The sequence below is a fragment of the Toxotes jaculatrix genome, chromosome 9 (assembly GCF_017976425.1).
Source record: "Toxotes jaculatrix isolate fToxJac2 chromosome 9, fToxJac2.pri, whole genome shotgun sequence".
NCBI lineage: Eukaryota > Metazoa > Chordata > Actinopteri > Toxotidae > Toxotes > Toxotes jaculatrix.
This window is the reverse complement of record NC_054402.1, coordinates 18144770-18167160: the sequence shown is the minus strand read 5'-3', so window position 1 is coordinate 18167160 and position 22391 is coordinate 18144770. Positions and strand designations below refer to the sequence as shown.

The 22391-nt window shown below is 40.3% G+C and overlaps 1 protein-coding gene across 1 annotated transcript in view; it reads left to right on the top strand.

Annotated features, from left to right (window-relative positions):
* Window positions 1-903: 903 nt before the first annotated feature.
* pcp4b (Purkinje cell protein 4b) overlaps window positions 904-22391 on the top strand; it is a 32000-nt gene continuing 10512 nt past the window's right edge. The window contains exon 1 of the mRNA XM_041046783.1: window positions 904-1095. Coding sequence (XP_040902717.1) covers window positions 1087-1095 — 9 coding nt within the window. The 5' untranslated portion in view covers window positions 904-1086. The remainder of the gene's footprint in view (window positions 1096-22391) is intronic.

The following is a 22391-nucleotide window of genomic DNA, read 5'->3' as shown; positions in this document are numbered from 1 at the left end:
GGCCCTGTTTCTCTTTGTCTGAAACATTTAGATGTGCATAAACCAGATGTAAGTTGCATTGTGCTGGAAATGCTCAATTTGACAAACACCGCCTGTACTGAATTTTACAAACGGATATAAGGAATGACGGCAAATGATAATTAGCTTCCTCAATTTGTGAAACTAATGTTGAAGGGGATGGGAAGGGGGGAATGGATACGGCTGGATGCGGTGAGACTGATGCAGAAAGATTACACAAGCCCACCAGAAATAAGCACCATCCTTTCTGATAAATCACCAGCTGTTTCTCTTTCAACTAAGAAATTTAATAAAGTTAAAACACAAAGCTTGGTCTCTCTGTTGCCATAAATTCAACATGCGGTTATTTGGGAATGCACCAGAGAAAATCTAATTAGCTTATTATACCCTTACTGGATATAATTAATCATGCAAATAAATATGAGAAGAAGGCCAGGCAAACATCACAGCAAATTTCATAAAATTACTATAAAATATAATTTAAGACATGATATAAATATTATAACTGTGCCACCATGGGTTCAAAGAAGCGCCTTATGTTATGTACAAACACACTGTAAACCCCTGCTTTGCAAAGGTGAAGTTACAAAGGCAGGACATAATTTTACTTCAGAGCTTTTTGTTATGAAGCTCACACCCACGCACTACTGCACACAGTCAGGTGGGAGTGACAATGGTACATGTTATGAAATAACAATTTCTACTGATGACATGATGACTGGCGCATGAAATGCCTCCCAACGCTCACATTTGTGAGCGGGTGTTCATCACCGGGAGACAGAGAGAGAGAGAGAGAGGCTCCGTTTGGCTGATCATGATGAAAAAGGGCTTACACAGCGTATGAATATTTGAAGGAGTTGGGTGGTGACTTGGGAGACACATTTGCCCACGGCACTCCTATTGGTTTATTGGTGACGTGATGACACGGAGGAGTTGGGCTTAACACTTTATAAAAGCTTCTCTGTCCGCGGCGAGCCACTCTTTTAAAGACCACTGTTGCTGAAACTTCTCATTCCGCAACTCACGTACTGGAAGCAGGCGAGAGAAACCTCTACATTACCTTCCACCATGAGCGAGGTAGGACTATTTTATCTTTTAAAACAAAGAAGCGTCGAGATTAACCCAATTACGCACGATCCGCGCGCTAATGCGCAGAGGGAAACATCATTAGTGAGAGATTTAACAGCTGTTGTCCACGGATTTCTTTTAACTGATGAGATTTCTCATCCGACGTTTACTATTGTAGCGAGGTTATGACTCATTATAGTGTCAGATGTTGCACAGCTGCTCTGTCAGAGTGTGCCGATCAGGGAACACCGGGGCGCATCAGTGTGCTGTGGGTTACTCCCCCCCTGAGGTGTCAGTATAGTGGATTTACGATAGATAACCACGTTTACTTTTCACCACAGTGGTTCAGACCTGTTTCAGTCATGATGTGAACTATACTTCGTGGTTTTACAGCAACTACAGCATAGAGAACACAATGTGTTGAGACAGGAGTTAAGTGTGAGCAGGTTAGGAAGAGAATTCTTTGGCGTTTACTTTGAAACTCCTGAATTTTGGAGAACTGCGGCAAAATGGAAGAAATTTTGAATTTAAAGTCTCTCTTGATGTTGGAAAAAAAGAAAAAACAGTTGAAATGTTTTGCATGTCATTTATTTGACAGCATGCAGTTGATGCTGGTGGATATACACTCAGGTGATTGTACCAACCCTACTGTAAAACGCTGTAGGTTTTTCTCTCCGTATAAATAACCCTGCAGTCCAGGGCATCAGAGATCGAACACCACAGGGGGGTTACAGCTTGCAATGGAAAACTGCTGTTAGGTTTTCCCACAGCTCACTCCCCCCCTCGATCCCATACAGTCACAGATGTTCAGCTCCATTCATTTGAAAGTGGAGGGAGGAGGATATTAATAGCTTTCTTAAACGGAGAGTGTTTATTCTGCACAAACTTTTAAAGTTCATTATTGAATGCCCTGGCGGATTCTTCTAATGTCACCACTAGTGTTTTAAGTTTTGGAAGATGTGGTGCTGATTTGGGACATAACATGGATATTGTAAAATATCAGTAGTGGGTGTATTTTACAAACTATCATATCATAGTGGTGACGCAGCCTTGATATGGGTTTCCCAAAGCTGACCATAATACTATCTGATCTGTGCATATATATATATATATTTTTTTGCTTGTCAGTCGAGTGTCACTGTCATAACCTATCCGCATCCAAATGTCACCTAACTGTAGTTGTCAGTGTTTGACAAACACAGTTGGACCCGTCAGCAGATTGTGGGACATTGAAGACGTTCAGAAAACACAAGGGATAGAGACGACTCACTGTCAGCCAATACAAATTGTTCAGATTCAACGTAGAATAAAGAAAAGAAATGTAAATTTTATATATTTCTGAGAAAATCTTGTTGCTGAATTGAGCTCATCACTACTGCTGCTGCTCATTGTTGTGGCACTTGAACAGAAGGGAGACTGATCATGAATGACTTTGCCTTGACACTAGCTCTGCTTTGACACTTTATCAAATAAGAAATTTGTCTTTGTCTGTTCATACCTTTAACTAAAGCCTGAACTTTTCTTTTTTTGAAACATTTGCGTGCAGTTGGAATCGTGGGACTATTCTTGTTTTGCATGTATATAAGGGTGTACAGTGTATTTGCTCTTTGAAAACGTGTTTTACATGCAAATATGTGTTTGTGGATCCCTACGGGTGTGTTAAAGGTAGGAAAATACACTGTAGGCGTAAATGTGTGCACAAAAGATAAGGTGTAAGTCCTGAGCTGCAGCTGTAAACGTCCTCAGACCCAACTCTGTACTCAGGTAAATACAAAATCCAAACACAACAAGAGCAGCCTTCAGGTTTTAGAAGGCAGTGTTATTGGAGTTCAATCCTGCAGTCTAACGGGCACACAGTCTGTTGTTCCCCTCAAATGGATCGGTGGCAGACATCAACATACTTCCCCGCAAGCTGTTTATAACAAGTCATTCACTGGCCGCCTCAATAAAAGATGAATTCAGGGTGCACACACAACAGGAGCTATAACAGCTTTTGAATAATTGAATCCCTCGCCGGCAGCAAAATCACCTGAGCCTTTTGTTTGGTAATAATGTGCAAAGTAAAGAGAAGCTGCCATATCCTGTTGATTAAAAGAGATGTAATTTTAGGGAGAACATGGCCCCGGTGCGAGTGTGAGGTGGAAGTGGAGGAGGAGAACGAGGCAGTGGAGGGGATGATTTTAGCTTAGTTGATATGTTCTGTCAAGTACTGTGTGGAGTGGAGTCGTTCTCAGTCAAAGCCATGAACGTATTGAGACTCCAAACTTGACTTGATGCCAGTAAGTGAAGCAGAGCAGCTCAGCATGTTCTGGATGGATGAGTCTCGCAGTGGTCAGCACTGCGGCGCTCCCTCCCTCATCCCCACCACTCTCTCTGCCCTTGTTCACTCCACCTCCCTTCATCTACCCTTACCTGCCCAGAACAACTAAAATACTCCAAGGTAATACTCCTACACAGTTTCACTTTTGTCTCTCTGTCTCTTGGCAATTGAAACAAGTCAACAACTTAAAAAACAAAAAACTTAAAAAAATACAGCAGAACAGGTCAGAAGCTGCTGAAGCTGCTTGCTGACCTCTGTCACTGTGTTCATGTCAGGGAGGAAGGAAGAAGTTGACAAGACCTGAAAAACTATCAGGTGCACAAGATAGTGGAAAACGACTGACTTGAAAACTTTAATACTTTTGGTTAGATCCACGCAAACTGCCAATGGTTTGTTGACACCCCTATGGGTCTTTTCACCAAGTGGAAAATATCATTGCTGTCAGAAATTTGTGATATCTCCAAGTCGGAGGCTGACAAACACTTCTGACACAGTTGCTCATAATTTTGATCTAAGCAGTATTAGATGAGCCAGCTGTAGCAGTGAGACACCACAGATTAAATCTAACCCAAGGCAAACCATGTTGGAACATCAACATTTTGTGACAAAGCAATATCCTGCCATTTGTTAAAACACTAAAAATGGATGCAAAGACTGCAGGATTAGAATTACATCCACAAATCACTGGATGTTTTTTTTTTTTAGCAGCCTGTAGGTGGTCAGCATGTTTCTATAGGTTAGGTAACTTTGCACTGAAAAGCCACCATTAAGAGTTGCTGCACATTTCACAGAACATTTTCCATGGGTGCTTGAACTCATCTTGACTCACAGGTATTTTCAGACTACAAAATTGCACACTGCTGTTACATTCCTGCATCCACTGACTCATAGCTAAGCCGTCTTCAAGCCAAAACAGCCCATATGATGACGGACAATCTCTCGTTTCTGCACCTTCTTAGGAGAATTCGTTTTTTTTGTTGCTGTCACTTCAGCTCTGTCAGCCCTCGCTCAGACGTTGAAGACGGTGTCCATTAAGTCAAAGATATTCTTAGATCTTATTGATCTTACCCTGGCACCTCCCATCCATATTCTGCTCTGTGCTAATTAACATCAAAGGAGCGTTGTTATGTACTGCTGTAACTTAACAGATCAACACAGATGTGATGGGTGCGCTTATAAGAAGGTATAAGTAAGATTTGCTTGTATTTGTGTGTCTGTGTGTGTGCAGGTATTTACATCCTTGAACATGTATGTGCATCAGTGTGTGAATGTGCAGTTGGAAAGTCAAGCTCACAGTCAAGTTTTTTTTTTTTCCTCAACCATTAATTTTCATGACCTGCATGATTTTTGAACAAGCTGGCCCCAGCTGGGAATGAATAGAAATGCTAATTAGCTTGATTAGAAATTAGCATAAACTTCGCCTTGATTGGCTGCCAGATCATTATTACAAGTATCAGCTTCTTGGGAGATTTAGAGTTTTTAATGATAGGAAAAGCCTTTGGTCATGTGGGTGACTGCAGTGAGAAATCAGACGCAGTATTCAGGCTACTCTGAATTAGCCCTGCCTTACTTTGAACTTGGCTGAATTCAACAGCCCGTGGACAGGCAACATAAATTTGACAGAAAAAGCTGTTTAATCCACTTTAAGCAGAGACTGGAATTTCTCTAAGTACTTAGACTGAAATCACCCCGACCGTGGATGTAACGAGGAGGCCATCACATTAATAGTCAGCACAAATCAGGCAACTCTGAATAGCCTCATGGTTTTTTAGAGGCTAAGACCTTTGTGTACTTAGCAAAGTGAGCCTTTTGGACTGCACTGCACTCTGTGGGTACGAGTGAGGCTTGTTAGGTACATGTTTTAGTGATAATCATTGACTATCACTCCGCTCCCGAACTTGATTATAGTAGATTGTCCTTTAGATTTTGGCCAAATAAGTTTCTCCTCACACAACACTTTCACCAAATATCATTCATATCAAGTATCATATGAGATAATTACATCAGACAATAATCTGCTCCCCACCCTCCATTTGTCTCCTGTAATGCTGGACAGACATCTTCACACATCATCACCCTCCCAGTCCCAGATTAGATTGTATGATACTACTCAAGGGGCCCTACACTGAGCTTTGGGTAGAAAATGTAACAGGAGTTGTAATAAATCCACTGTCTTAATGTCTCCAGACAAAAGTGGATGCATCCCACTTCAGTTTGATGCATCATGTTTATTAAAGCCGTGGGAGTGATGACATCCATTTTCACTTTTCGGTCATTATCTGGGGTAGATGTGAGGAATTACTTTGGAGAATGCCTTTTTTCCCTCCACTCTCTCTCAGTGCTCTGAACATTTTTCATTTCAGAGTTCAAGCTTTTGTTCGCCATCCCATTTAAAAACTGACATCCGCAGGTTTTACCATGAGTAGCATGAGGTGCTTAATCCTTGAAATGCACGCTGTATCTGAGGGCAGAAATCTGCATTTATGCTTAGCAAAAGCCAAATAACTCTGTCCCAGACTCTCCAGATTGGTAAACCTACAACAGGAACTGGTCTGGCCCTACATTCAGATATTAAGCAGCTTTAGCGCATGTACTGCTGGATTAGAGGACTTTTGTGGATTGTGTAGATCAGCTGTGTTGTGGCTTCCAGTGTTGTCTGTCACATACTTGTTCGCCATCCAACAAGCAGATGGACCACACTTGGAGACATTGTTTTTCATCCTAATGGTACACAGGGTTAAATTGGCATGGTTTTGTAAATGGACTAAAAAATGCAAACTTCCAGAAATAAACACTGACCCAGTCGTGATTTATTGCTGTTAGTCTGTCGCTGCTGCGGTAATGGACTGTCTACACCAGTAATGAAAGCATTTTAATGGCACGTTGTCTCTACAGATGTTTGTTCTGTGAAAGTGCTTTTAATGTTATGGACAGTTACACAAAAATTACTGTGGGGCAACAACGCAATTACACATGAGGCTGTAACTTGTAACTTATTTCTCAAAAAAAAAAATCCAAAAACGGGTGTGTCAAATTAAAAGCTTTAAAATAAATCTATCGTTACCATTTTAAGCCAATTAAATGAACAATCTAATCGCCTATTTATTATCTTAATGTTGATTCATAACAGGTTTAGTTTCCCTGTGAGTCTAATCAACAAACACTCCATCAACCAACACGATCTTTATCAACAGCAAAGAAGATATGAATGGCAATTTACTCAACCGCAGCATCATAAATCACTTGGACTGGTGCCGAACACACAGTGAAACTATTACACACTGGCTGGCTAAGTGACTGGGATGAAAACAGTTTTTGTAATGCATGTGTGGCTGTTGTCTGATTATTATGCAGCCATAAATTCACCAGCTGTGTGCACGGGGGCTGATAGGCCCCTGTTTCTCAGTTTCATGGATTGTAGCGGCAATACACAAAGTAAAGTGAATCAATAAAATAAATTGACATCTTTATTAGGCCTGTTGCTTTGGTGAAGTGCTTTGGATGGTGTTTACAGAGAGCTCTTTTCATCCTGCAGCTGATGGATGAGTTTCTGTCAGATTAAACTTCATGCATACATAAAAAAAAGCCTCTTTGAATGTCTGCTTTTGATGTTGACAGGGAATTATGAGAAATTTAAAATATTAATGAACTGAAAAATGTTCAAGCATTATATGTTAATGTACATTAACATGCTAGCTATCAATATTCAGAGTGTAACACAACAGATTGGGATGTGAAAGCACAGTTTGACAACCATAAAATGTGTTAATGTATGACAATAGGCAAAATCCTGGTGTTTAAAAAAAAAAAAAGAAAAAAACTACAGTCTTCTTTGCTCTGTGCGTGCTCCACGGTCATGTAAATCACACGTATGAGCAATGTCAGCAGTACATGCGTGTGTGCCGGTGTGAACGTTTCACTCATTCACCTTATGGGTTGAGTGAGTGGGTGGGGAAGGGCTGAATTAGCAGAGCAACATTACTGCTGCACACTGCAAATTTACCTCCCACAAAATCATTACAGCATCATACTCCACAGATCTGAGATGAAACGAACACTTCAGGGGACTGCAGGGGTCTGCAGGCCGACCTAATAAGTAAGCAGGTTACACAAACAGGTTTGTGACTGCTGGATTCCCAGTTTGAATATATGGACAAATGGAAAAATCTCGGCAGAGGCACATATATTCTCCTTCTCAAACGGCTCCTTCGTGCTCTGAATTACTGTTCTTAGAGTAATTTTTCTTTTGGTGTAAGAGGAATTCATTAGCAGTACACATATATTGCCAGAGCAGTGCTTTGGTGTTAACAAATTTACAAGCCTCTGTTTTTTTAAATGTCTTCGCCAGTATTTACAAGACTGGAATCACTGGTTTTGAGATTGTAGAAATGGCAAAAAGAAGATGTTAAATGAGGGTTAAGCTATTTTTGTGCACATTATCTAACTGTGAATCACAACATTAGTGTTCAGACTTGTGTGTGTTCAAGAGGGAGAGTGAAATTTAAAACTGTTTCTCATTTTTCTCTTGGGTAGACTTAATACGGCATCTGGGATATAGAGCTTAATTTCTGGTAATGTTAAATCATAAAGAGAATCTGCGCATCATTTTTGGGGGGATGCTCTGACAGCCACAGTCAGACACAGAACAGCTGGTGTGGTATCTGACCCAAGCTGGTAGCAACTGTGATGAATAGTTAAACTGTCAGATTTCCTGCCTGAAGCTTTTATTCAGAACATGTAGAACCTAAACTTAAGTATTATCTTATTTGTTATTGTTTTAGAAGCCTGGTTTCTACTTTAAAGAATGAAGAGCACCTTCAAGGTTAGACTTGCTGTTGAGAAGCCAGGTTCATCATAGCGTGTGATTAAATTCAAGATTAATTATTTACCTACTATTAAATTAATAGTCAAAATTGTAATCTGCAATAACCAGTTATAAACGCGTTTATAGTGACTGATCAGAGTGTGTATGGTTAAGTCACCATGAGATGGCACAGATTCTGCTCAGCTCTTTTACACCTTCTCCAGTTGACTTTGTTCTTCAGCAGGACTTTGGTGTCAGATCAGCAAATTACCTCTGACTCCACAGAACATTGTGAACTTTCCTCCTGGCAGATTTTGTTGCTTAATGTCCTGTGTCTTTATTCTTAGTGATTATTATGAGCTGCAGCACACAGAAGTATCTGCAGCAGAAGGAAAATATATTTTGAGGATGCTCAAAGGACGTGAAATGGACCGTATTGTTCTCATTAAACTTCCTCTGGAACATACAGGGAGCTGGAGCCTCTCACATGTCTGCGTTAGTGACACTCCTGATTTGTTATATTGTGGGTCCACTTTAAGCATGTGCTCACAGTTTTAGTAGGCTCTGCTAACAAATTAACAAATGGTTTTAATTTCATCTTTTACTGGTATATTTTTGAATGTTTCCTAAGTTAAATCTGTTTTAAATTCACTCCAGCAAGTGAAGCAGTTTCATAATTAGATTGTTTTTATTAGTTTTTTTTTTTTTAGATTTTAGTCACATAGAACAAACTTGAATGAGTTACATTATGAGGCAAATCCCACAAATAAAGCAAAATATTATGGTGTCAAAAATAAGCTGAGCCGAAGAGTTAAATACACTAGTAATATACAGACCTAGAGGTTATTGCAGACTTTCTCACATTCTCACAATATACTTCACAATAAATTGTTTTACTGTATGAGTACACACTCTGTGTACAAATATTTTGCAGATAAGTGCAAGACAAGACTTCATAAAGCCCGAGTTTCATCTGTACATGTTTCCAGATCACCTCTGCAATGACCATATATAGTCAAGGTCACATGACGACAGCTGCATCAGCTTTCTCCAACACTGCGCTGAGCCTGTTAGGGTATCAAACCTGTGGTTTATAGATGGCGTTCTCTGCTTTTCCCATTATGGACTAAATGGAGCCTAACTGCCCTGCTCATTTCCAAAGGGGCTCAAGCGGAAAAGAAAACCTGCTGCTCAATGTTCATCTTTTGTCTCTTTGGATTTAAGAGTAACGGACGAAGATGAGATTGGGCAGTGCATACGGAGATTTGCAGTGCTTGGCACTGAGGTGGAATGTGGATTTTCTTGACAAGCGGACATAAATCACGAGCTGACAGTGAATGTCTGTCATCCGGCATTGCAACACTTAATTAATTTGGGACTGACCTGCTTCCTGAATGCCCAGCAGATCCATATGCTACTGTTGGATATTGATGCTATAATATAAAATCCCCAATAAACTCAAAGAACAAATGAAATGAACAACACAAAATCCATAAATTGCTAGTGCTTAATGAGCTTAAACTGGGTTGTTGGACTGATGGTAGCTTGTAGATCAATATTAAACACATTATATCTCTGAGTAAGTATCAGAATCAAGCAGTGAAACTTTTGTCTTCTGCAAGACCTCCATGTCCTGCAGGTTTTCTATCACCGTCTTCCTTCAAAGCGACTCTGTCACAAACCCCTCTCGTCTGAGTGGGCACAAGCTGGGAGCAAACACATGCCCTCTGCAGATGTCACTAGAAATTCACTGCTGCTTTTGAGGAATCGTTTTATAAGATGGTGCCTCAGAACCACATTTAAACACGAGATGAGGAACTTTGAGGCACAATTTGTAGTTTGATTACTTTGCTTTATTAGTCCAAAAAGGGAAGAGGTGGATGACTTCCTGAAGCTTTTAATTACTTCTCCTGTTTCCTGTTCTCAGAAATTGGTTGAACCGAAACCTTGATGTTCTGCTCATGAGCCTGAGCTTGTGGTTTTGACATTTTCTCCTCTCACTGGAAGACCAACGACTCATTTCTCTCTGCCCTACAGTTGAAGAAGGGGAATAAGAAGAGGCGGTTTGGTCTTATGTTCTTTCTGCTTGAATTGTCTGTGGCCTACTTCTGCTTTTTTAAATTCTTAATGGCCATTCAGTGTGGCAGGGAACTCTTGGACTGTGCAAGCTGCCAAGTCTTAAAATAACCCCAGAAACGAGAGAACAGAATTATTGAATTATTCTCCCAATTTTTTTCAACCATCACTCTACTTTGATTGTAATTACTAAGGTATGCACTTCAAAATGTGAGGCGTTTAGGAATCCACTGGGAGAGAGAGTCTATCTTTTTAGTAGCTGAATAGTATCCAAACTATGAGTTAATCGTGTTTCTTCACATTAGTATCACATCAAATACCTGGCTGTCTCTTTCCTGGTAGGTTCTGTGGGACGTTTCTGTCCGACCGTCTCTGGTGGGACAGCACAAGCAGAGGACAGATTCATCATTCCTCATAATTAGGGTCTTAATTTGAACACCTTGCTCTTTTCAGTTCATTTGCAAAGCTACTCTCCTGCTGCTTGGCCCACAAAAGCAGACTGGAGCGCTATCTGGGTCGCCTGGTTACATAGCGAGCACTCGCTGTGTCACGTGGACCCCCCTCCTCTCAGCTGATGGGCGCTTGGCACTGGATTTGAGCAACAGAGTTGCCCGCCAACAGTCTGGCCCGCCTCTAAACAAGCCAGTCTCTGTGGGCCTTAGCTCTCAAGCCTGAAATGGTCAGTCTCGCTGAGCCAGATGAAGTAGCTGAAGCCAAAACATCAATCATCACATTATGCCATCCATGCTTATGAATCAGCTATTACAGATTAACAAACTAAGATGCTTTCCGGATCCACAATATTGATTTTGTCTTCTCATCTGCTGCAAATAGCAAGATGCTTCAATGTTCCACGCAACAGAGTTAAGCCAAGAAACTGCAGGGATCTACCATCTGACAACAACTTCGTCTTTCTCCGATTAAAATACACGCATGGCAAAGAAAAGCTGATACTTTTCATTTTTTGAAGTAGCTCCCAGCAAGAGACAAAGACGCCGGTCAGAGAGGACTACATTCAATGCCAAGACATCATGCACCAGAGTCTTACTGTACTCAGTGAGTCAATGCAATTAAGGTTTAGTAGAAGTAGCAGTTGGTGAAGTGAATTTATTTCACATTTTTTTCTTGATGAGGACTCATAGACCATTATCTGGGAAGTTAGAAGGAAAATCAAATCACTTATTTCAAAAAACCTCCTTTTGAGTTTTTCTCTAAAAACAAAACTCCTAAAATTAAAAGGTGAGATTGTTCTCATGCAATGTCTGTGATATAATGTGTTAATTAGTGAGCTTTAAAGGCGCTGATGAGCAGATTTTGTTATCTTTGCACAGAGCCAGGCTAGATGTTTCCCCATTTCCAGTCTTAATGCTAAGCTAAGCTAAGCAGCTGCCACCTACTGTTTGCCTCACAGACATGAGAGTGGCATAAATCTTCTTATTTACCTCTTGGTAAGAAAGCAAATAAGCAAAATGTAAAACTGTTCCTTTAAATCAAATGGACTCTTGTTGAGTCCACCTCATTTCTACATGTCCTTGAACCAAGGGAGTTTGCAGTGAAAAGCAAGTGTTGCTATTTCACCTCGCTGGTTGATTGTTTTTATTGTAATTTAAATAAAAACTGGATTTCTACTCTCAGTACATGATTAAATCTGTTGCAGAGAGAAGTACTTTAACCCGCTGCACAGTTTCTGTAAATCAGCTGGCTGATTGAACCAAAACCCCGCCTGATCACAGGGAACTCCCTCATCTATTTACTGGCCTTCTGGTTAGTTTGTTGCTCCTTTCATCGCTGCTACGTGCTCTGTGGCAGCACGCTGTACAATCCCAGAGTGAGAAAACCAATCCCCAGAGATTGGCGACACCCACACTAATGAAGGAACCACCAAAAAATGTAATCTCGCCAATTTCAAGGCTCATTAAGTTGAGTAACAGAAGGGAGTTTGAAAAAATAATTTGAAGAGGAGCTGTAATGTGTTTTTCCCCCCCTTCCCTCCTCTCTCTCTCTCCCTCATCTCTTCTCTCAGTGGAAATTGCTGTGATTCAAAGTATTTTTTTTTACCACAGCACCAGCTGTATTAAGATGAAAACAAGTGATTTTTTATTCTAGAGGTCGTTTGTACTTTTGTGATTTTAGGCTTTTCTGGGCCACGAAGGCATTAGTGCTTCTTGGCTTGGTGTCGACCACATTATGTGAGCTGAGAGTTTTCCTGCTGCATTGCGAAAATCCTCCAAAATAATGTTAGATTTAAAAAAATAGAGGAGAAGAAGAAGTTTGTGAGTCAGTGAGAAGCGGTTTGATCAGAGCTTTTCTGAGAATGGTTCCTTGGTTGCATGACAGCTGGCCCGCTTTTTGCATACACTCATAATTTTACCAAAAGTCCTCTTCAGCCCGAACCTCAGAGGAAGACGAAGGAAGCAAAACAACAGAATGCATGTCTCACACACTGACAGGCTTGTGCAGTGCGTGGAGGTAGCTTGACAACGGCTGCAGTTGTGTGTATGAAAAAGTGAGCAGTAGAGTAGCTACAACTGCTTTGCAAAAATACTGCTAATATGAAGAAAGAAGTGTGAGAGGAAGAAGGGGGAGATTATCTTCAACGTCAGGGCCTGACAACTGTTCACTTCAGCAGAGTGTTACCTCAGGAGTCCTGGCTGCCACATAGGAAACAGGAAGTGTGCAGCTTTCTGTTTCGGTGCCTTGTGGTTCTCCAGGCCAACTGTGCCAAGGTCCCAGTGTCGCCAGTCACCGTCAAACAGCTGATGTTTATGACAAGCAAATCAGCTGCTCTTCCTCTCCCCCCTCCGACTCTCTCAATGTCCCCAAGGCTCAGCTGGGGAGAAAAACCATCTCCACACTTGACTTGTAGATAGTAAAAGATACCAACACATCTTCATCTCAGTGTCATTCCCACACCCACACTCAGCCTGAGGATTAACAAGGGCCACTGTGTTGAAAAGTGGTATTATCTTCCTAAAACCCACAGTAGGTGTATTCCCTGAACAGACAGTGGAAAAGGCATAAGAACACTTTAGCGTAACAAATGTTATCAAAGGGTTTAATGAGAATAATCAAACTAAATGAATGGTGTCACCATTAAATAGTGTGCTGCCGTTTTCTCTGTGCCAGAGGCTACAGAAGTGGATTTTAGCCTAAGTGCTAAGCACATATCTGGAATGGCAGTTTAGATACATTTCAGCCATAATTCCTGCTTGTCCATGGCTCACAAATGGCTTTCTTTATGTTCTAATTACTGTGGTCAAACTACTGTCTGTCTTTTCAGAGGAAAAAGGTCCCAGGGAAAGTCAGTAATTATGTTTCGTGGTAATTACTGACCTCTGCGCCGTACTGCAACAGTAAGAACCCACCCACTTCCTCCCCACACTCACCCAGACGTGCACTGGCTGCCCAACAAAGGAAAGAAAATCCAAAAAATCTGCAGTGGGGAGTTATTGACCCAGCACTGATTTGGCAGTGTTTCAGTATGCCCTGTAGCCTTTATGACAGTATGGTTTATGTAACTGCCAATGGAGCTCATACAGATGAGTGGTCTGTAGCACACAACCCTACACACACACACACATACACACACACAAAAACTCATAGTAAAGAGCACACACACAGACACACAGCCACTCACACCCCACTCCCACTGCCTGCACACTGTGGATGAACAGGCTGATTTCTGAAGAGCTGAAGAGGCAGGAGGAGAGTCAGGTTAGAGGATCAAAAGGAAACAGCATTTTGCTGTGCAGCTTTCAAAGAGAGCAGCATCCTCCATTCGCTCAACGTCGCCTCAGATGCAGCAGCGGTAGCAACATCAGCAGCGGTGGTTACAAATCGTCATGAATGATACGAACATGTCAGTGTCATGGAAACAACAAGGCTTCTCCGCCCCCACATGCCTCCCTCCATATCAGTGTGTTAAATTTGTGCAAAGTGTTGCTATGCACCAGTGAGACCAATGCGCTTAATCAACATAGTGACTTTGTAATTTTAAATCAGTGCTTCACAGGATAAATGTATCACATGATATACAGCATGCCTTTCCTTACTAGATGAAAATATCAATACCATTCTCATGTAGGTGAAATATGAAGCTGCCAGCTGTAGCTTTATATTTACCTTACAGATGCTAAAGTGGTATCAGTCTTCTCATCTGGTTCTCGGCAAGAAGATGGACTTCCCAAAAATGTTGGTGTGTTCCTTTAAATGTTCAAATTTGAACAAGGCTCCATGTCTGTGTGAGCCTATTTTATTAAGGCATAACCACGTGAAGTGCAGGCTTGATTGTTGGGTGTAAATACACATTAATCTTGACATGCTTTGAAATGGAATGGGTCAGTGTAATAAATTTCATTTTCGCTTATATTTACCACACACCAACTGAAAAAAAAACAAACAAAAGTTGGGTGCAAAGAGGCAGCTTGCCTCCAGCATCCTTTTCTGCAGGGCAGATAATGGAGTTTGGCTCCAAGTGAGCGGAATGAAAGGAAGTGGATGTTTTAAAGGATTCTCTCTGAAAACCTTCCCGCTCTGTTCCCTCTCTGTCCCCCGATGAATGCCCAATCAGAGATAAAGCATATTTACATTTCTCTGATGTGCAATGTGCTTACAGTATATGCACACTGGATCTTCTGTTATTCTGCTCAACTCACCCTGTGTTTGAGAGAGAGTGTGTGTGTGCCTGTATTCTGATCTGTACTGTGTGTGTGTGTGTGTGCGTGTGTGTTTGTATGTTTTCCCCTTGAAATATCCTAATTGAAAGCCCAGAGGCACAAATTCTGATGCAGCGGTATGCTACAGTAGCTCTGCTTGTGTGTGTGTATTTCACCTAAAGGCACACAAAAGAACACACACATCAAAACACTGTTTGTTGACCTTATGTCCCTCTGAGTGTGTTAATGATTAATGAGCAGCACAATGTGTATCTCTGTGCTCTCCATCTCCCCTGTCAACGTCATGTAATTACGGTTTTTTTTTTTCTGCTTGATTGGCTTCTCATCTACTTGTTTTTCCTTCTCACAGCGTGTGTGAAATTGTCTGTGTGTATGTGTCCTGATGTGTTCACAGGTGTACTGATTAGTTCACCAGTGTGTGTGTGCGTGTGTGTGTGCAGGTTTATCTCCAGAGTGAGGATAGCCCCTTTCCCCCTCAGTAATCTTACTCATCGAGCTGCTGTTATTGCAATTTACACTTGGCTCGGCTCCAGAGCCGCTCAGCCATAATGGTTCCTCCTCTCGCCGCTGCCCTCGGGAGCGTTACAGTTTCTCATCACCTCTGCACCGAGCCGAGCGCTCTCACCCGCCATAAACAAAATGACCTCGAGTCACGTCTTGAATTTAAGCCAAGCTGTAACCTCTTAAACCCAGCAGAGCCTGGTGTGAGTATAACATCGTGATTATCACGGGCAAGCGGCGCTTACATTGACAGTGATGAGACATTCAAAGGTGTCAAAGGTGAAGCAGTGCTGTCATGTTTAAACTTCATAACTCAAATTTAGTTGGTCACTATAGGTTGATAAAACTTTACAACCATTGCTTTTATGAAAATATTTCAAGCATGAACAGTATATGAACTCATTATTCTTTAACTCAAAATCCTCAAACTGAACATTTAAGGCTAAATCATTAGTGTCATCACCCACATTAATAATGTAACTTTTTGTATTTGAGCTGCTCTCACTGATCACTAAAAGTTTTTTTTCTGAATTTCCGATATGTTACCTCCCTTGTGGATGCTTACAGACAGAAACAACCATGATAGAACGTCTGTTAACCTTATAAATAGAGCTTTTATATTGAACTGAGTAAAAGTAGCAGTGGACTGAGCTTAGTTTTCACGAAAGTCATCAGCAACTATTCCGATAATTAATTAATCATCATGTAATTTTTCAGTCAAAAATGCCAAACATTGTCCTGTTTGAGACTTTAAAATTATAAGAAAATATTTTGTGCAGAAGATGTTTATATCAGACAAAACAAGCGTTTTGACATTTATAACTGTTTTCTGATATTTTATAGATTAATCAATTAAGTGATTAATTGAAAAAATAATCAGAAGATGAAATGGTGGTGAAAATAATTATTTCTTGCTGCAGTTTTTGTTAGAATCTAAAACTGAGCTGAGAAACAGAAGTGTTGCATTCATCCACCAAGTATTGATTGCTTACTCATATCGATTTGGACTGTGATGCTATCGGTCCACTTAAAAGAAAAAGAACAAATGAACATTGTGGTGACTATGAATCTTTGTACTGAACTGAGCAAACAGATATGAATCAGCAAAGTGATTTGTAATTTCCACCTCTGTGCTCATCCAGCCATGAACAAGGGAGACATTTTTAGTTCATATATTTTTTAAGATAAACAACAGAAACATGACCTAAAAGAGCTAAAATGAGAGGAAGGTGACTCAGCTGTGAATTTATCATTTGCTCAAATGGATTATAAGCGTCATGAAGAACATGGGTCTATAAGATATGGATTAAGCTGGGTTTTCCTGCCATTGAATCTCCTCAAAGGTCTTAAATGATGCAGAAGCCAAACTATATAGCCTTTGCACTTGGTCTGTGTGTGTAATACAATATTAATCTAGTTGCAACGATGCTGCAATGTTACATCAACATTATATCTCCAAAAGCAAACATGAGTAACTCAACCAAATGAGCTTGAGGGCAGTTTTATTAACTGAGAGCATTGATGCATTACAGCGTGGACGGACTGGTCTCCTCTCTCTCACTCAGCTGGGGCTACAGTACTTTTTGGGATCCACATTAGTGTGTTGTGAAGGAGCAGCTACTGTAGCTCCAACGCAAGCACCAGTTCATTTCATGGCCATTACAATAGGCTGATGGAGAGACTCAGCTCTTCTCTTTGAACTGGGATTAGTAACAGGGAAGAACAAAACAGCGCTCTTATCTGGCTCTGATTTTTGTTTGGAGCTGCAGGGGGGCCGGAAGAGAGCTCAGCTGTGTGACTGTAAAGCGAAACACCACAAAGCAATTTGATAAGTCGTTTCGCTTTGGGTTTTTCCTGACAGACAAATGAAAAGAGAGAGCAGGTATGATTCTGATATGCATGACAGGTAAACATAAAGTGCAGTGTTGTTTGCACATATCTTACACAGTTCAAATAATTAGTTTTTTTTTTTTTTTTTAAACAAAATTCAGAATTGCATCAAAGAGCAGACTAAAATTAGATGTTTCTTCCCAAAAGGCTCAGGCATGTTGTGCTCTGAGCTTGCAAGGATGCTTCAAACCCCCTCGCCACCCATCCCTCTCCACAGCATCAAAGCGAGGCACACGCTGTTTGAAATTCATTGAAAGCATTGGATTAATAATGCAGAAAGAGAAGCTCGGAAAAGAGGACACATAGCACGATGCCTTCTCAATTCCTCAGCTAATAAAGCATGGAAACCCTTCTGACATGACCAAATGGGAAACCTTTGAACGGGCTGTTGTGTTACTGTGCCTAGTACTCAGTGCTTTGGAACAACAACAAAAAAAGTGAAATGTGAAATGCTTGATTGAATTTAAATAAAATAATAATAAAGCTTACTTAGACAACACTTTTCATTCACAGATTTTAACAAAAAGCCTTTGAAAAAAACACCCAGGTCATGTCAAGCCCCAATGATAAGAGCAATAAAGAAAAAAAACATTTTAAGAAGTTTTTTTTAAATATAGGAAGTGGTGTCCATTCCTGGTGGAAATATAAAAAATAACTCCCATTTTATCTCCTTCTCATATTCAAGTATTTTTTATGCATCAATTGCCGATATGCATCAAGCTGTATGAATCATCCCACTTTATATTTAACATACATTTCTGTATGCTAAATATAAAGCTAGAGTCACATGATAGTTAGCTTAGCTTTGCATAAAGAGTGAAAACAGGGAAATGGTTAGCTTGAGACTGTCCAAAGGTATGGTCTGACTAAACAACCAAAAATAACTGATGATAACAATAACCTTTGGACAGAGCCAGGTGAGCTTTGTGCTCGGCCGCTCATGGTAGCCTTATATTTACAGAACAGTTATGGGATCAATTTTCTCATCTAACTCTTTTCAAGAAAGTGGATAAATGCATTCCCCAAAATGTCAAACTGTTCTTTTAAAGTTAAAATGCATTTAAAGGTTTAGGAATTCCGTTTCTGGTCACAACCATCGGTCTCTGGAAACTTGCAGTCTGTTGCAGTTCTAACCCTCCCCTTCCTCTCCTATTTTCTTTTTTCATTTCTCCAGACAAGAGGAGGTAGTCAGAGAGTTGATTCTGGTCATTAATCTTCCCAATGCCAATGTTGGTATAAGTACAGCTTAACTGCAGAGGGAAGTATTGATCCCCCTCTCTTCTCTTCATCCTCCTCTCCTCTTCACTACAGAAAAAAAAGAAATCCCATCATCACAGCTCCCACCCAGGCTGTGCATATGAAAACAAGCTGACAACCTGTCTGCCAGCAGGCAATAAACTGTGCAAGCCAATGATAAGGAGAGTGACACTGTAATTCCTGCAATAATTTCATATGAGATACTTTTTTCCTGCACACTCAGGGTATGTCACTCAAGTGACATACACTGATTGTATGGGACCTCTTAGTTTAAGCTATGCAGTTTGGGCAATATCTGAGAGTTTCCTTAGGAAGGCAGTCTTCTAAGGTGTCTAGTTTTTAAAATGTCTGTACTTAAATGCTTTAGTGAAGCAGTGATGGTGGTGGAGTTTGGAGAATTTGCTCTCCCTCCCTCCACTGAATCCCACCTGCTCTTTGGTTGCAGCTGTGAAGATAAATGGTGCCACCAAGGCAGTCTCAAGCACAGGCCTAGGGACATCACTTATAAAGGGGATGGCTCATGCTGCATTAATTAGCATGGACTGATTCAGAGGAGCAGCAAACAAGAGGATCATTTGATGGTATCAGGTTCTTAGCTTCATTTGCATTGAACACTGTGGTGAATAGCCTGTGACAAATCTGCACCTTATCAAGTCATTTAAACCTGTAACTGCGTCCTAAAATCTTAGGAAATCAACTTGTTTCATTAATGAGTCTTTACAAAACACCTGAAACAAGTCCAGTTGTACAGAAACAAGTGGAAATGTTCTCATTACACTGGGAACTTTTGTAACTTGTTTAAAGCAGTAGATCAGCAGAACATTTTGGGAAACACACTTATTTGCTTTCTGACAGATTTAGAAAATCAATAGCACTCATTTCTGTTCAGTAAATATGAAACTACAACTGGTTAGCTTAGTTCAACATAAGCCACCAGCACAGGATGAGCCCATTACTGTTTCTACTATGTTGTTCTTGCATGTGTGGCGAGGGATACCAAGGGCAGGATTGAAATTACCAACACCACCACCTGGGGACTTGCACCCCAGGAAATACCTAACATAAGTACTGATCTTTAAATACTAGTTTGTAAAAGGGAGCAAAAGGCACATAGGTACATTACTGAGGCAGAGACATGAGTTGAAAAAAATACATATAAATGTATTTAATAATCAAGAAAACAAACAAGCAGAGACTGGAGCTGTTGGAAAAGGAAAAAAGGAGGAAACATCAGTTAAACACACATTTAAATTCACCACTGAAGCTACTGCTGCCGGCCACTTTACAACAAGAACACACTCATCACCAAATTGCCATTACAAACATCACTTAATGAAATATTTAAAATGTACTTTATTACAATTTATCTAATAGCAAGGACAGCCCTTGACATTCATTTAAAAAAGAATGCATTTAAGGTTTAAAACTCTAGGAAGAAGCCACATGCAGAGAGGCAGACTACACAAAGGAGTGCCAGGTGTGCTACCACTACTCACCTTTGGTGCAGCAAAACCAAACAGCAACCTCACAGCAAACAGTGTAGTCTATAGTGTCCCTGTGTGTTAACGCACATGGAGTTAAGTGAAGGGCCATCACCACAGGTGCCTAGCCTCCCCACATTAGCACTCTGCCTAGGAAAGAAAAGAACTCAAAACAAAATTAAATCAAAACCACATAAACAACAGTAATGATAACAAAGCAAAAAATATAATGCAACCCAATAGACAATAATGATAATCAACAAAGCAAAAATGCAATGTAACCCAGCTGGTTACAAACAAATTCAAACAAAAGAGAAGAGAAAGACAACTAAAGAAACAGAAACCTAAAGAGAGGCCTAAACTCAAGGCAACATCAAGAACAAAAGGTCAAACTAAATCTACAAACCAAAACAAAATGCGAAGGATACAGCACATGGACAGCCACAGCAGGGACAGAGCAGGAGGTGGAAAAACAGACTAAACCACACAGGTGTCTTATATAGCCTGACCCTGATTAGGAAGAGTTGGGAGGGGCTGACTCAAGGTTGCATTCAGCAGCTCTACCTAAACCAGGGGAGTATTCCCCACCACACATGGATTGAACATTTTGATTTCTTATCTCTGGGCAGAGCCAGGCTAGCTGTTTCCCCGTTACCAGTCTTTATGCTAAGCTAAGATAATGGCTTATTATTTAAGCAGCAGATATGAGAGTGGTATCCATCTTCTCATCTAATTTTACTTACTTTTTTCCATAATTCGAAACTGTCAGACGATTCCTTACATGATATAAAGGAGGTGTTTGCAGCATAATTTTTCTGAACAGCTTAAGTATTTGCTAAATTACTGAATACTGGCAATTGTGAGCGATCCATGCCATGCTCTATGTGTTAAAAAATTCACATTCATAAAACTCCTACAGTGTAGTACAGTTGTTCTCTGCATCTTTTCAGGAAAACATGTCTCGGCGGCGCCACCTTAATACTGTGAGATTAATAAGAAGCTTATGATGTAACTGCTCACCACAGCTCTTCCTCCTTACTTCCTCTCCTCAATCCAGCTTCTTTTCTGTGCCAAACTTCCTTTGGCTCCTTTATCATTCCCTGTGATATCCCTTCTCTCTCCTGCTCTGCTGCACATTAAAAGCAGGACTATAAAATAGTTCTAAGAATAGCTTTGTCTAATCTGATCATTGTGATGGAGTGTGACTCCTGTGCTCCTCTCCAGCACAATATCAGCTTTACCCTTTTCACGCCTCTCTAATGCTGTTCACACACCTGCCAGACCTCAGCATACAAATGGAGAGATTTTATTTCAACAATATAGCATGTTGAAATAAAATCTACATACATTTTTTCTTTTTCAATGGCAGCTTTTAAATGAACCTCTAATCATGAAAAAACTTAAATGAGCAGTTATTTTCTTGGCAAATGTCTTAAAGTTAATGACGGTGGAAATTTCATCTCATGAGGTGAAACTCTTTGCACTGCCTTGTATTTACTCTATTTTTAAGTGTACACTGACAAACTCACACATCAGATCAAAAGAAATGGGGAATACATACATTAATACAGACACTGCGTGTTGTTTCTCTGGAGACTAGTGCCTATTTGCAGTTTAATATGACAAAATCAAGTGTGTTTGTGGAACAGAGGTGATATGGCATGGCAAATAAATGGCAGTAGGATAATGAAAGGTGACATTTAGATAAGTGTTGCTGCATTAGTATGTAAAAGTATAATGATTATGATATATCAGCAAAGTGTGTCTTCTGAGCAGGAGATGGTACGGTGCCTGGTGAGACTTTGTCCTGGTGTTTATAGGAGATGTTTGGTTCTTTTGTGTAGTAGGTGGTTTTCTCATTTATACTGCCCATTTATTTACACCTTTGTATCTTGTGATGTGGAGTGAATTTAAATGAGAATGTGGCCATATGGCCCAAGAAGAACCAACACTGCATGATTAGTAATGACTTCGCACCGTTGGGAAGTTTGAGATGCACATTTTTTTTCCCTCTCCCCACAAAGGCTACACACTATTTTGGGATGAAAGCCTTCTTATATGAAGAATATACAAATATTATGCAAACATGTAATTTATTTTTAGTTGTATATTGATACCACAGGGTATACTGTTTCATAAATGTTTTCATAAATAAAAGATGTGTGAAATGATTTGGCTTTTGGAACAACTTCACCTACAATTTAAGGTCATTCTCACTGTATTACTGCCTAAAGATTTATTTAATTATTAAAGAAATATTGTTTATTGCTCCTTGGCTTTTATCTTATTGTGAAAAACCT